The sequence below is a fragment of the Podarcis pityusensis genome, assembly GCF_964106645.2.
Source record: "Podarcis pityusensis genome assembly, chromosome: 1".
In the NCBI taxonomy this organism is placed as follows: domain Eukaryota; kingdom Metazoa; phylum Chordata; class Lepidosauria; order Squamata; family Lacertidae; genus Podarcis; species Podarcis pityusensis.
Window position 1 is genome coordinate 45,691,736 of NC_138028.1, and position 15,617 is coordinate 45,707,352.

The window sequence follows — 15,617 nt, forward strand, 5'->3', positions numbered from 1 at the left end:
AGATTGGAATCTTCGGCCCATTGGGTTAGTCTGGTTAGCAAGAAGCGAGTGTAGATTTTTCCGATGATTGATAATAAACTGATATTACGATAGTTTCCTGGGTCCTCTGGTGGTCCTTTTTTATATATAGGAATTATGATGGACTCCTTCCATGATGTAGGTATCTGGCCCGTGGCATTGATTGCATCAAAGATTTTTGCAAGAATTTTAGCCCACCATATTGGGTGTTGTTTAATAGCTTCCGCCGGGATCAGATCGGGCCCTGGGGCTTTATCAGTTTTCAGTTTAGCAATTAAATCTACTATTTCCTCCGGGTCAGTATCTGGCCATATGGGCAAGTGACTTGAGAGAGTATCAGATTGGATGTTAGAGATGTCTGTCTGGGAGAAATATTTTCTTAGAAATTGTTCCCATGTCGGGGCTGGGATAACCGTCAATGGGTATTTCCTCGATCTTTTGTTGATTAAATTCCAAAAACCGCGAGAGCTGCGAAGCTTAGAGGCAGCAATCAGCGCTTGCCAACGTCTTAGCTGCCACTCGTGCTTGGCTGACTTCTGTGCCTGTTTGTAAGCAATTTTGGCCTGCAAGTACTCTGGGGGGAGAGTTTCAGCTCCAGAGGCTTTATATCTGTTGTAGATACAACAGAGAGAGAGTCTAGCTTGCTTACATTTGGCATCAAACCAAGGTGCACCGAACCTGGGTTGATCTCGGTTAGCCAGGTGAGCCGGCATTGTAAAGAAGCTAGTTAAATCTGCAGAGAAGTGGAAGAACCACTCCAGTATCCTATTTGGTTCAGACAGCTCCGCCAATGAAACAATAAGGGATTCGGAGCTATTCCTCTGGAAGAATTCTGCATATTTTTGGGCCTGTTTCATGGACCATTTAATGCCTCTTACTTGAGCTGTGGCATTTAAACCTACATGAATTGGGTGTGTTCCGCTAACCGGGTGCCAGTCAAGCGTTAGCTTGGCCGCTAGAGGTAGGTGATCACTGGATTGTACATTATCTACTTTGAGATAAAAGAAGTTTGAAAATAGGTCTTCTGAGACTAGAAGATAATCTAGGACACTATTTGATGTTGTGCCCAAATGAGTGAATTCACCTGGCACGTCCGGAGGGCAGTTGCCATTTAGAATGTTCAAATTCATACGAATGGCCAATTGATAAAGAAGGACTCCCGCCTCATTCACTCTGTTGTCCTTAGATCTTCTTGATGTGAAAGAGATTAAATCAGATTTTGGGTAGGGGGGAGATACCCACCACTTGGCCTTAATTATCCCATTCCAGTTGGCAGCTGTACGTGCATTGAAGTCACCACCCATTATCGATGGAATATTAGGGTACTTAACATAGCATGCCAATAAATGATCTTCCAGAGAATCCCATCTATAATGAAGGTCTGATATCAGACCACCTGGAGGAAGATAAACATTGGTGATTAATAGTGAGAATTTTTCACTTGAAATCAGACCAGTAAAAGCAAAAGGAGGAAAGGTATGAACTAGCGAGAGTTTAGCTCTCATTTTAAGCGATATGGCGATTGCAAGACCGCCTCTGGACCGGCCACCTTTCTGGGAGGGGATAGCTGGAAGTGATATCAGTTCAAAGCCATTTATATCTATTTTATCTTCTTCCCATGTTTCTTGCAAAAGGATTATCTGGAAAGAGTTTATATAGGACAGAAATTCGGGATCTAATCTTTTCCTTTTCCAGCCAGCAATGTTCCAACTTAGGACTGCTAGCTGGGGACTTCTATGTTGTTCTTTTAACAGTCAAAGCGGAGGGGGAGCAGACTCTCTGTTAAAGACAGAAGATGTAACAAAAAAGTCAGTTATTTTACTTTGGGAAGATGGTAACTGTGAGGCGCCCTGCAAATTAAAGTTTTTAACAATTTGGTTCGACTGTTGGCACACCGTGGATGATCCACTGAAAGTAGATCTCTGAACAGGAAGTCTCTTCATTTCGAAATTCTTGGTACAACTTGACAGAGAAATACCCAGGTAGGGGGAAATTGAGTCCGTCGGGGTAAACCCTCTCGCAGATTTATCATCCGACATTCGGATTATTTTATTGATGCGTCCCATCGGGTCTTCAATCGTTTCTGACGGCGGGTCCCGAGGTGTAACATTCGCAGTTTCCTTTGAAGGAGGTAATTGAGGGGGCATCACGGGGGTGGAAATTGCGGAAGACTCTCTCAGGGGCATCACTTGTGGACTACTTCTATATCTGGACGAAACTGGAGAAGACTCTAGCTCTGGCATAGATGAGTGAGTTAAAGAGGGATTTGAGTCAAGCAGGGAAATCAGAATTTCGTCCTTAGGTATGTTGGTTGATGAATATAGATGAAGGTTCAGTGAGGATGGCAGAGCCTGGTCGTCTCGTAATGTAGCGCACGCTGCAGAAGCAACTTGAAGATTTGAGTCTTGTCGGATGGTTTTTGAATTCAGAGTGGGACTGAGCTGAAGAAGGTCAACCACTTCTGTCCGGTGAGCCCAAGTGGGATTATTTGAGACATCGTTAGTATCTTCCCCTCTATGTTGGACTTGCAAAAGCTGAGATTTAAGCGTGTCAAATCTTTGCATCATCACCGACTGTTCTTTCGGAGGGAGGGCTCTGAATGAATCAATAAGTTCCCTTTCGTCGAGGGCAGTCTGCAGATTATCATCCTCATATATAGCAGTTTGAGAGGGTATCGAGTTTGGTCGCGGATGGCACGCTGCAGAGTCATCGCGGTTGGGCCTGACAGTATTTTGAAGTAAGGCAGAGTCTCTTGTCCTAATGTCCTCACCGCCAGGGCACCTATTTAGAAGGGGTTTGATCTTGCTGTCTGTAAAAACCCTCGTTGCTACAATGTCGGCCATGGACAAAAGCGTTTTCCTCCTAACAATAATAGATGGTATCTTTTCAGAGTGGAACGCAAGTATCACCTTCAAGAAGTTGGTCTGCCGGGGAAGGGGCATCACAGCATATAGGTCAATCTGATGTTTCTTAATTTTTAAAAGTTTGCTTAAGCAGTCTTTAGCTCCTTCTAGCGTTGACCATCTTCCTATTTCCGACCTGACAGAAAGGCAACTTTTCTTGGGTTGCAAAGTTAATATCTGATTGTTCAATTGGGAATTTAAGACGTATTTAGTTTTAGTCTCCAGTATTTTATCTGAATGGGGGTGAGGCAATAAGTTTTTGACCTCACAAACTGAAGATTGTGTTGTTGATTCAAGTTTTCCGATTTTCAGCAGGATATTGGATAATTGTGAAGATACCTCGTCCAGCCTTTTAAAAATACAGTGAAGGGTCTTAATTACTAAGTGTAACTGCTCACAACTGGGGAACTCCCCCATAACAGATGCCAAACCATCTTCCTGCGATGAGAGTTTTTCTTTCGTATTCTCCTTTACAGGCTTTACATTTGAAACATTTTGAGTCATCGGAATCGGAGTAGCTTCTAAATCAATTAGAGGTTGGAAGCGATTTTGGGTTTCCACTGCAAAGCATTGCTCGGCATGGTCACTCCCTCCTCCATTCCGGTGTGGCACCAACCTTGATAGTTTTGGTTTAGGGGATGATAGGGGCTCGTCAAAGTCTCTCAAGCGTTTTTTCTGACCCATGCTTTCCTCAGGCCAGAGATTGTACGATTCTTAAAATAACATAACACTTGACACGCAATTAAGATAATGGCGTTCTCAACTCCTTTAGCAGCTAAAACCAGCCCGCTGATACGAGAGAAACAAAGAGCAGCTTGCAGCAGTCTGGAGCAGGGCCAAATCTCTCAAAGAGTTTCCATAGTATGCGGCTGCAGCAATTATAAAATACTTCAAAAACTGACTGAGTCAGTTGAGATAAAAGTATAAAAGATTAAAAGAAGATTAAAAGAAGTCCGAAGAGCACCGGTAAGCGCGTCTTACCTCGGCGCCATGTTGGCTCCTCCTCCTTTTGGCTAAGATCAATGGCAACTCTTCCACACCTAGTTACTTTCCTTCATTTCAGCATTTAGATGGGATAAGTCATTTGGTTGTTGCTATTGTTGTGATATATGGGAATTAGAAACAAAAAAAAGCCCCTTGCTGCAAATTACTCAGAGATACTCCAGTAGATCCTGATCTTCCTTATGTCCACAACCACTTTACAGTAAAATGAAAAACTCCACAGCCGAAAGCAGAAAATTTAAGTATAAACAAATGCATTATGTCATGGAATTTATCATACTGAAAATTCTTTTAAAAATTCACGTGAATGTCAACTTTTAGCTCATTAATGCAGATTCAATTTGTACCAATCTCAAAAGTATTTATTTACCATTTTACTGAAGGCGACTTCCGATACTCAGACAACTCCTTGATGAAGAACAATTTATGTTGATCTCTCTTCAAATGAGCAGCCTTCCTATAAAAAAACCAAAAAAAACCCCGAAGTGTTAGGATGAGCTTCAATCACCATAGGGATAATCTCCAAATGAAAGACAAATGAAAAAGGTTCTATGTTGGCTTTATGGTTCTTTTATAAACAACAGCTAACATTTATATAGATTTTTTAAAGTGATTACAGCAATTCAAACACATTGTCTCTCATCTACTCCTAAGTAAAACTCGCCTTAATCTGTGCTGTGTGATGCAACAGTTATCCCTTGCACTCAAAAAAAACTTTTGACCCTCGCAGTATTTCTTTCTATACTCACTATATACCGTATATATTTTTTTCTGTCGAGACCACCACTTCATGCATCAGATGAACCAAGTGAGCGCTGGCTCATGAAACTTTATTGCACGCTGCAGATGAGGGGCTGGAACTGGTTTGCCTGACATACAACGTGAGCAAGCTCTAGGGGGGGTGAAAACACTGAAGGAAATAACCATTTCTCCGTGACACACACACCCCGGCCTCCCTGTTTCAATTTGCACGAAGGCTGAAGAACCATTCCCTCCCCTGAACTTTTCAAGGCACATCCTCGAGCATCCCCTGCTCCACAGACCCGTCTCACACCACGCACAGGTCCCTCTGGCATCCGCAAAAGGCTCCTCTCTCCAGCACCCGAGCCAAGAACTCTGTTCCCTCAGGTCGGGCACGTTCCTCCTCCCTCTCTCCCCTGCCTCGACAGCCACCGTCCCTTCTCCTCCTCCCAAAAACCGCGGCCAGCATTTCTCTCCCCGCCATACACAAACAGAGACGGGGGGGGGGGGGAGAGAGAGCCTGTCCCCGTTGTCCTCCGGCCCGTCCCCCGCGGGGGTCTTCCCTGCGCAAAACCATGGCGCTTCCCTCCGCCTCAGTCCAACTACCGCGCGTCCAGTCGCCTCCCCCCCCCAACTCCCCGCCGGCCTCCTTTCCTACTCCGGTTGCAGCCCTCGAGCCGACTTACCATTATTATGATTCTGGTTGCTACCGTCTGCCGCTCCGGTTGCTATGGCACGCCAAGCCCGTGCGCATGCTCACCTGCAGGGAGGGAGGGAGAAGAGGGCCGGGGCGGACGCCTCTGGGAAGAAGGGTGAAGTCAACAGTTGGGATCATAGAGACTCACCTGAAAAAAATAGAACGGCTTCGATTCCGGAACTCTTCACCATGACCATAGAAACGGGGAGGAGGTAGAAAGGTCGCTGCGAGACAGATCCGACGCCCCCTGGTTTCCGGTGTTGTTTGCTGTGTGCCCACGCCTGTCTGTACAAGGGAGGTTGGATGCTGCGTTTGGAGGGGTCGGTTTAAAGTAGTGTAATGCAACTTTTCTGAAAACCGAGGACGTATCTCAAGTGGTGTGTTCCTTTCCCTGACAGCCAAAAGAGTCGGCAACAGAAAGTGACCACAGGCAGGCAAAGGGGGCTCCCGTTGCAGCATTTTTAAAAGTACCCTTCCAACAGCCATGGGTCGCTTGCACAAAAGAGTGGCAATATATATATATTTGATGTTTCCAACTAATCTTCAGTGTTGTCTTGAATAGTCGTCACCTTCTGTGTCATGGCCCCATCGCTTCCATTATTTCATGTTGGCTAGATCATCATCACCATCCATTCATTTTAACTGTTATTGTTAACATAACCAGTCAACCCTGATTAATGCTCAAGAGACCTGCGCTTCAGATGGCCAGCAATGGAAACGTCTTTACAGCATTCAGAATGGATTATGTTAAAGCCAGTGCTTTTTCTCTCTAGGGTTACTCAAGGGTACTGTACGCAGTACTGGCACCCTTTTGTCTATAAGAAAAGCACTGGTTAAAGTTGTCATTATTCTCCAGTTGTTGTTTTTTAAATAAACCCTGTCCAGTGTTTACTATATTTTGGAAAGTCCTGCAGATATTACTAGATATTATAGTACCACATAAATGTAAGGTTGTATTGTTAAGTCATTTGTAAAATCTTATTCTGGCAGAAGATACAGGTTTCAAACCGTCAGCGAGTTCAGAACTTCTCTTGCATGCGAAGACAGGCTCCAGTGGATTGAGCAGATGAGACCAATAGTGAGTCCACTGGTCAAGGCAGTTACTGCACATTCTGTAGAGGGAAATGAGGGGCAGATGGGGCTTGTTAAACTGGGAAGGTAGCCCATCTAGAAGAAGGAAAACTCTTCAGGCGCTGTGATTCTTCAGAGGTTTGATGTCACCCCCGAAGTACACACCACTGACTCCTGAGACAGACAGGTGCCAACAACAGAGGCTATACACTCTTTTATATATATTATATAATATATTGAGTAAATTAAACAACAGTGGGTTGCGTCTATTGTTAGTGGTAAGCCAATGGATATGCAGTGGCGGAGGAAGGGGGGTGCAGTGGGTGTGGGTCACCCCAGGTGTCATTACTGAGGGGGGTGACAAAAATATGAGTTTGTTCAAAAACATTGGGCTCACGAAACTTTTTAGTTCAGTCAAGAAACGTATGGAATGCGTCTGGCACTGGGCGCCACACCACGGGGGCTGGCACTTACCACAGGGCCTGCAGTGTGCCTGAGCCACGCATCTCTCCTGGGCATGATGTGGTGGTTTCGGCGCCTACAGGCTCCATGCTGCTTGAAACAGGAGCGTGGGGCTTGTGTCTGCCCACCGCCTCTTCCTCAGCCACCCTATAGCTGAGGGGGAGGCATCGGAGAGGCTTCATGCAGCTCGCCCCACCCCCAGCTGCAGGACGCATGCTCGCACCCGAGCAGCTAGCTATGCCGTTGTGGATATGCCCAACTTAGTGAGTTTACTTACTGAACTTAATTGAATACAACCCTATATGTGTGTACATATACAGGCGATTCCCCATTTATGCAGGGGTTATGTTACATATGGTAATTTTACAAATCCAACATTTAAATACATAATACTTTATAAAAGAAAAATACCCAGGCGATGTATTTTTAAACTCAATGAACTACAGACAACAGACTAAGATCAAGACAAATTATTTATGTGTATATGTCAGACGAATGGCTGTCTGATCTCTCTCTGTTGTTACTATTATTATTGTTATAATTACCATGATTTGCATTTATGAGACAGTGTCTCAAGTGACTTGCTTATGTTTTTATAGTTGTAAAACAATTTTTGCATGACTTAGCATACATTTTAGTGTTACTTTTCTTTTGTTAACACAATACTTCCATTCCGTACATTTATAATATCAAAGAAAATAATTAAATCTGTGACATCACAAGGAGTAACATTAATCATAACCAAGTGCACAACAAAACTCTAGACATGAATCTGATAATTATAATACTAATATAAGGAAATTGTTGATCTATTCCTACTCAAAAAAGAAATCAAAGGAAAGAAAACTGACTTCACATTTCCAAATTTGAGTAATAGTCTTATAATAAAACAGACATACATATTTTTTCCAAAAATTCACTTCCCAAAATATAAATACATTGTAAAACCATCGGTCTTTATTGGTTTTAAACAATCTCTTAGTATAATCAACAATTTTCTCACATTTTGCTAAAACTTTATTTTGTCTCTGTCCTTTTTTTAAAAAAGGTCAGTTTAGCCATAATTGCTAAAGCCCATGATTTTCTGACTCATCATTTGATTTTTGTTATGGTTGGCAATCTCCAGTACTTTGTGTAAAGAATTCTGCCTGTTGTAATAATATAGGAAACTAATTAGCTGTAATTCCTGCACAGCGGAGCTTTTGACTAGATGACCGTTGGATCCCTTCCAACTCTACAATTCTGTGATTCTATGATTCTAATTATTTGTCTTCTGACTTCACTGATAGTTTAATGTAATGTAAAAAAACAACACAGGATGGAGTAGGACAAAAATAAAAATACATCAGAAAAATAAAAACATTATTGACTAAAGAGGTTCATGAAGCAGTAACATTAATGGACAAATCCATTAGGTAGAAAAATGTGGTGTTTAAGACAAGGAGTGTACAGTCCCATTGCAATCCTCATTTGCATAACTTTATGCTAGTCTCATTTTGCTTCATATCAAGGAGAGAGTAATACCACACCACATCCAAGAAAATTATGGCCAGGTATGGTTTTCGTTTTAAAATTAGAAGGTCAGGCTATGTGTGACTCTAGTCTTTTTATATCCATATGTTTTAAAGACCTCCTGGCTTTGTCTTCAAGTAGTAACATTGGCTGTGTTTGCTAAAGGTAGACTTATTCCAGAAATTTCAAGATAGCAGAAAGTAGTCATATTCTGGATATTTGATTTCAAAATGGCAGATTTTTTTTGCTGGTTTTGAAGAACAAGTTTGTTTGTTTACCTTTAAATTCATTATGGTTTGCTGCCTTTGATCTTTTAAGAGCTGGCCAGGGTTTACAGCTTCATATTTACACCCTCAACCAACTCATATACCTGCATGTTTTTATCGTTAGAGTTCTTCTTCCCAAACATATTTTATCATATACACTTTTGGATGTTCCGCTCTGAATCAGTCCAATCTTAACTTGTCATCAGTTTGGATAATAATTTACTCCAGCTAGGTCCATACAACACGTTTCATGTCTTTCCTTCCTCCTCAGGCCCTTTGGCACATTTACCCACAACTTCGGTTGCCGGTGTGCAGCTATTTGAGTGATCATCTCAAGTGGAACTGCAGAAACTCCAAAATCTTCCCCCAAGAATGTTCTTGGGCATGGGCATGAGCTCTCTTCTCTCCACCACCCAAAATAGGCACCCCTAAAACACGGTCTAAGGCTACCAGACAAACTGGGGTAAATACTGGATTAATTTGATGGCCTGCTCCAGAGTAACTCAAGAGTGTAAAGTTGTCCTTCCCGTGTTGGCACAGGCACCCAGTGGCTATCTCAGCATATAAAGAACTCTTCCAAATGCGGTCTTCTTCCCCGACTACAAAAAGGAAGTGCCCTTCTGCTTTTTCTATGGGGATGCGACTACGTGAATTAGCTGGGTCCATTGGGTCGTCCAAGGCTTCGTAAATGTCGAAAACACCATTCTCTGAAATACTGACTCTGCTCATATTAAAGCAAAGCCCAGGCAATGTAAGTTTGCCATAATGGAGGGCAGTGGCTGTGATGGAGCTGCAACCAGAAATGCAGACGGCAGCCACTACTTCTGGCAAGAAAGTCATCATTGAAGATGCCAATTCTGCTCCTTTGCCAGTCCCAATAACACCAATTCCTGGCCCTTTAACCTTCGGGATGAATGAAACAGCACGAGTGAGAATTGTAGAGGGGAAGAGAAGAAAGAACACATGTTAGAAGTCTGTGTTGTGGAGCATCCCTGATATATAGAGAAACCTGCCAAATTATTAACTTATTCTGTGAAAACAACACACATCAAACCTAAAAGCTGATACCAAAATATCAATTCAAATAGTCTAACCCATTAAAAAAATGTTATTTTATTAGCATGGAAAACTAGGTTTACAATATATTCACAATAAAACTATTTGTTAATTTCTTAAAATTACACAAAGTTTTTTAAATCCCTTCTCCAAAGCATATCCCAATAGAACCAGTCTTCTTCCAGAAAGGCAGATGATTTGATCTGACCTGATCCCATGATTTCTTCAGCTAGTAAGTACAAGATCTAAAAACAAACATTGGTATTTCCTCAAGGGATGAAGTGCCGTTTTTTCTCAAAACTGTCGTCCATACAGACTCTTTCAACTGCAGGAGAGCAAGGAGCTGTATGTATAGGTAAACAATCCTTACCATACTCACCTTTGGATGGCGCAGTAGAAACCTAGCTGCCTCTTCAAAGTATTCAAGGTGGAAATCCTCCATGGTTTTGGGAAGATCCTCAAAATTAAAATATGGCAGGGAAAGAGCAGCAAAGCCATGAGTAGCCAGAAGGCTGGATCGGTATTCAATTAACCCACCTTCATCACCAAACATATCTATCACTCCTGGAAAGGGGCCATTTCCTAATGAAAGCAGAGAGAAATGTTGTTAGGGCACAGAACATTGAAAGAAACGTTCATAAAATGCTAACCAGAATGACACTATTAAAACTACATTATTATCAAAATACAACAAAACACTGATACCACATTTTCAGCAAAGAAGAAGAGAAAATGCTTTGAATGACTTGCAGTGCAATTCTAGACATGTATACTCAGAAGTGGGATGCGGGTGGCGCTGTGGGTTAAACCACAGAGCCTAGGACTTGCTGATCAGAAGGTCGGCGGTTCGAATCCCCGCGACAGGGTGAGCTCCCGTTGCTCAGTCCCTGCTCCTGCCAACCTAGCAGTTCGAAAGAATGCCAAAGTGCAAGTAGATAAATAGGTACCACTCCGGTGGGAAGGTAAACGGCGTTTCCATGCGCTGCTCTGGCTCGCCAGAAGCAGCTTAGTCATGCTGGCCACATGACCTGGAAGCTGTACGCCGGCTCCCTTGGCCAATAAAGCGAGATGAGCGCCGCAACCCCAGAGTCGGCCACGACTGGACCTAATGGTCAGGGGTCCCTTTACCTTTACCTTATACTCAGAAGTAAGCCCCATTTAATTTGGTGGGACAGTGTGATGCAAGTTTTCCACTCTTTGACCTCTGTGTTAAAATAACCATATCTCTTTAATAACAGTATTATATTTTCATCCTATGATAGTATTATTTTATGTTGTATTTCTTTCCTTATTCAGTGGCCTCCTGTCTGTATTTAAAAACTGCAAATACCAACCACTAGGTTAGTACAGTGGTGCCTCGCAAGACGAAAAGAATCCGTTCCGCGAGTCTCTTCGTCTTGCGGTTTTTTCGTCTTGCGAAGCAAGCCCATTAGAGGTTTAGCGGCTTAGCGCTACAGTATTAGCGGCTTAGCCGGCTTAAAGATCAGCTGATAAGCGGCTTAACGATCAGCTGATAAGCGGCTTAGCATCAGCTGTTAAGCGGCTTAAAGATCAGCTGATAAGCGGCTTAGCATCAGCTGTTAAGCGGCTTAAAGATCAGCTGATAAGCGGCTTAGCCATCAGCTGATAAGCGGTTTAGCGGCTTGGGAAAAAGGGGGGGGGGGAAAGGGAAAAAACCCTGCAGGAACTCGCAAGACATTTTCGTCTTGCGAAGCAAGCACATAGGAAATTCGTTTTGCGAAGCACCTCCAAAACGGAAAACCCTTTCGTCTAGCGGGTTTTCCGTCTTGTGAGGCATTCGTCTTGCGGGGCACCACTGTAGATAGTTAAAAATTTGTATTCTTTATTACAGCACTCATTTTAGCAAAATTGAGACATTATACTGTAGTCATACCAGTATTGTTCAGGCCAGTATATATTGGACTCTTCTCTTTTTTATGTTTAATTTTCTATTTTCAATAGTTTAACAATTTAACATCCAAATTACTTACTTATTCATCCCTTCTAGACTTTCCCTCACCCCACCCCTGATTTCCAATTTCTCCCCTTTATTACCTTACACATCTTTGGTTTTCCATTCAGTTACAAGGCCATTGATAACCCTAATTCACATAGTGACCCCCAAAGATTTCAAACAAAGGATATTACAGTTTTGGTACGAATGCTAAGTACCTCACACAGAGAATCATGCATTTTCCTCTAAATCGTCAGGACAGCTCTGTTGCTCCCCTGAAAGGCAGTGCTGTGGTCCTCAAGCTGTAGAAAGGATATTAAGGCCGTCGTCCCATTGACACTTACCTGAGTAAATTCTATTGAACACACTGAAGCTTACATGCATAGGATCAGGTTGTTAAGGGAAATCTCAGGCATATGATAGGATTTAAGAACTCCTTTTGTACACCAGTGGTACATTAAAACATCACATCTGGGCTTGATCATTCAGCTCTAGCAGCTACTTATACCACTGTGTTCAAGGTTCAATCTTCAGCATCTTCAGGGATCTCAGGCAGCTGTGCTGGGAAAGACATCTGCTTGAGACTTTGGAGAACAGCCATTTCCATGGTGTCCTCCAGATGTTATGGACTACAATTCCCATCAGCTCCAACCACCATGGTTATGTTAGCTGGAGCTGCTAGGAGTTATAGTCCAAAACATTTGGAAGGCCACAGTTGATGAATGCTGACACAGCTACTAGATGGGCCAATTATATGATGTGGTATAAGGCAGTCTTGTAGGTTCACATAATGTACTGTGTTAAATATAACTTGTTTAATTATTTTATATTTTATAAAATCCCCAGTAATTGAAGGGATAAATAAACAAAATGAATATAAGTTTTAAGTTTTAAGCCCACTGAGTTGTGTCCAACTAACCTCAACTCAGAGTAGACATATTGAGATTAATGGAACCAAGTTATTCATTAATTTCAATGGGTCTACTCTATGAAGAAAACTTAGTTGGACATAACCCATTGTTGATACTAAATAAATGCAAGTAGTAAGTATTCCCCATCAAGCCAGGTTTTTTAAATTATTGAACTAACATGCAGCACTGAGGTGCCAAGTCAACCTGGTATCTTGGACATCACTGAGGCAGATGAATTAAAGAAGTCAAGCTCCTTCATCTCACTCAGTCACTCCTCCAGGTACATGCAATGTAAACAATTATTAAATTATGTTAGTATTATTATTATTATTAAATGTAAAATTCAGGAGGCGTGGCTAGCTGGAAAGCTAAACCGCGAAGTAATTCTGTGTCTCCATCACCCCAGGGCAAAATCTAAGCAGAGTGGATCCTACTAATATCTAAACACAAACTTTTGTACAGCCCCAGCGAGGTAATGATCCGGGGACTACAGGGACCAAAAAGCAAATCTGTGAGGTTAGATCTTCAGGAAGAAATAGCAGGAACCCTGTCTGAGGCTTCAGAGGAGGCGTCAGACACTGGTATGACCAAAGGCAACATGAGGGCACCAAAAGGCGGGAAAGTATCTGCCACAGTGGGAGAGGACAGAGACTCAGATGAGTACATTAATAAAAGAAGGTAGACACCAATCTTGGACAGGGGAGCAGCCCTAGTTCTTTCTGAGCAGAAATTAGAGATGCTATCTAAACAACTGTCAGATATTTCTAAAACAGCAAACGATGCGCACAATCTTGCTGTAACCAATCAGTCTGAGATGCAACTCTTACAAACAACGACTGAAGATTTATCTATGAAACTGGAGGAACAATCAGACAAGGAGGGAAGGAAAAAATTCTTCTCCATTATATCCACAGTTAAAAGCCAACCTTTCTCCAAATCCTGCCTTAGCCCTACTATCTTTAGACATAGACTTGGGCTTCACCCTGCAACACAGAGAATTAGTAGCCTTCTTACTGACTGCAGCATAATTAGTGATAGCTCAACAACAGACAAACCAGTCTGAAAGACCCCTGAATATATGGGGGGAAATATTTGGGATACAGCAATATTTGAGCATCTCACTGGACGCAGGAGAGCAAGTAAAGGCATAACAAAAAGAGGCAGCTTCCAAGAAATGTGGACCCCTTTCTATGTTAATGACCAAAATCAATAACTTGTTATACCAACCACTCTATTGTCTCAGTGGAGAGGTTACATTAAGTAATATATTTGAACACTGAATGTGTAAGCTTATGTGTAAAGTCAATGGATAGAACAAATACCATTAGAGGTAATGCTGAGCAAGTGTTAAAAGGTTATTGTTTTTGCATTTGTTTAAAAACCAATGTATAGACTCATGCGTCTTATAACTAAATCTTCCCATATGGCAAACATGTACAGTATTCATATTTGTGGACTGGTGGCTCTGGCTGAATTCAGTGCAGATACACTATGATTATTGCCAAAGTTTAAATCTGGCTTGTTAAGTACCGTATTTTTTGCACCATAACACTCACTTTTTTCCTCCTAGAAAGTAAGGGGAAATGTCTGTGCGTGTTATGGAGCGAATGCCTGCGGGTGGCGGGGGGGATCGGCTGCAGTCGTGAGCAGAGGATCCATGGTTCCCCTTCCTTCCCTCCTCCGTGGTTACAAAGCATGGATCCACATGGATCCTCAGGATTTTTGCATTGGGCTAATCCAAACTCACTGTCAGATCACATGTCTGTGGCCACAGCATGAACCACAAAAATCATATATCCACTATTTCGTTTAGAATATTTTTTTTCTTGTTTTCCTCCTCTAAAAACTATGTGCGTGTTATGGTCTGGTGCGTGTTATAGAGCGAAAAATATGGTATTTGTTTCTGAAATTACTTGCTGGTAAATGAGTGATGGCTACTCTTTGGGGAAAGTGTGCTAGTTGCAACCCTTATTGTTTTGGAATATTATCATTTGGATATTATCATCTCTACTGAAGGCCTGTCCTATTTGTGCCCTACCAAGCTGAACACAGCCCACCAGCCTTGCATAGCTGCCCACTAAGGATCTGAGCGTTACCCTGTTTTGCTGCCTGTCTGGGACTGCAAAAGCAAGGTGACTGTCAACTTTTGAGTTAACTAGGTTCCCTCAGGACAAATAAGCAGCCTGAGCCCCGTCCCACTGCCAAGTCTACCCAACTCACCTGGGGGAAGGAACAAGCTCCCTCTCACCGCACCGTCCTTCACTCTGATCCTTCTCACTTCGGGAAGAATGAACCGCCTTTCCACGTTCGTTTTGGCAAGCACCTGTCCAGGGATAGCACCGGGCTGGCTGTAACCCTGGTGCACTGACATCTCCAGTTTCATGGGACCCTTCACTTTTCTGGGCTCCAGCCTTTGGTAGGGGTTCTCCATTGCAGCAGGCGAGAGGCTCCAAAACAGCCCCATGGGCTCCAAGCCCGTGTAGTCTCCTCCCTTGGAGCGGTCTTTGGACAGATCTACCTGCCCTTGCTCATCCGCCTGGTAATGGGCACAGGAATCAAAGAGGATGCCCTCCTCGTTCACCGCCAGCGCCCTTAGGGTCACTTCCTGCAGAGGCGGCAGTCCCCAAACCGCAACCATCGCGGGCTGATCTGCCAAGCCTGCAGCGGGGTCAACCGAGACTGTCGCTACCCCTATTCTGCCGCAGCTTTTGAGGGAGGTCCTCCCGAAGGGGCGGCTCATACCCCCCAAGTGCTCCAGGTAGACGTCCCAAGCTTTGGCTGTGACCCGTCGCCACATGATGGGCTGTTGCTAATCCGATCCGTTTGCTATTGCTGTCTGCGCGCTGCTCGAACGGATTGCGGAGCAGAGGGAAGGAGACACAATCTGCAACTTCTGCTCTGCCTGGAAGTCCACGTGGGAGCACAAAAGGCAGCATCAATCGATCCCGGACCGCACTCTTCATAATGAGCGGTTGTAAGTCGCTGGCGCGTCCGGCGCTGCCAAAGTACAGACACTTGACTCGC

The 15,617-nt window shown here is 43.3% G+C and overlaps 1 protein-coding gene across 5 annotated transcripts in view; it reads right to left on the reverse strand.

The window, feature by feature from the left end:
* Positions 1–15,485, reverse strand: part of DNAL1 (dynein axonemal light chain 1) — a 31,694-nt gene extending 16,209 nt beyond the window's left edge. The window contains exons 1-3 of one of the 5 annotated variants that reach the window (XM_080997279.1): positions 14,814–15,485; positions 10,108–10,310; positions 9,123–9,575 (exon numbers count right to left, since the gene is read on the reverse strand). In XM_080997279.1, coding sequence (XP_080853405.1) covers positions 9,123–9,575; positions 10,108–10,310; positions 14,814–15,390 — 1,233 coding nt within the window. In that variant the 5' untranslated portion in view covers positions 15,391–15,485. Of the gene's footprint in view, positions 1–4,293; positions 4,381–4,587; positions 4,608–4,672; positions 4,916–5,150; positions 5,307–5,350; positions 5,501–9,122; positions 9,576–10,107; positions 10,311–14,813 lie in introns of those variants that run through there. The other 4 variants (XM_080997275.1, XM_080997276.1, XM_080997278.1 and 1 more) reach the window with 4 other exon arrangements.
* Positions 15,486–15,617: the final 132 nt, after the last annotated feature.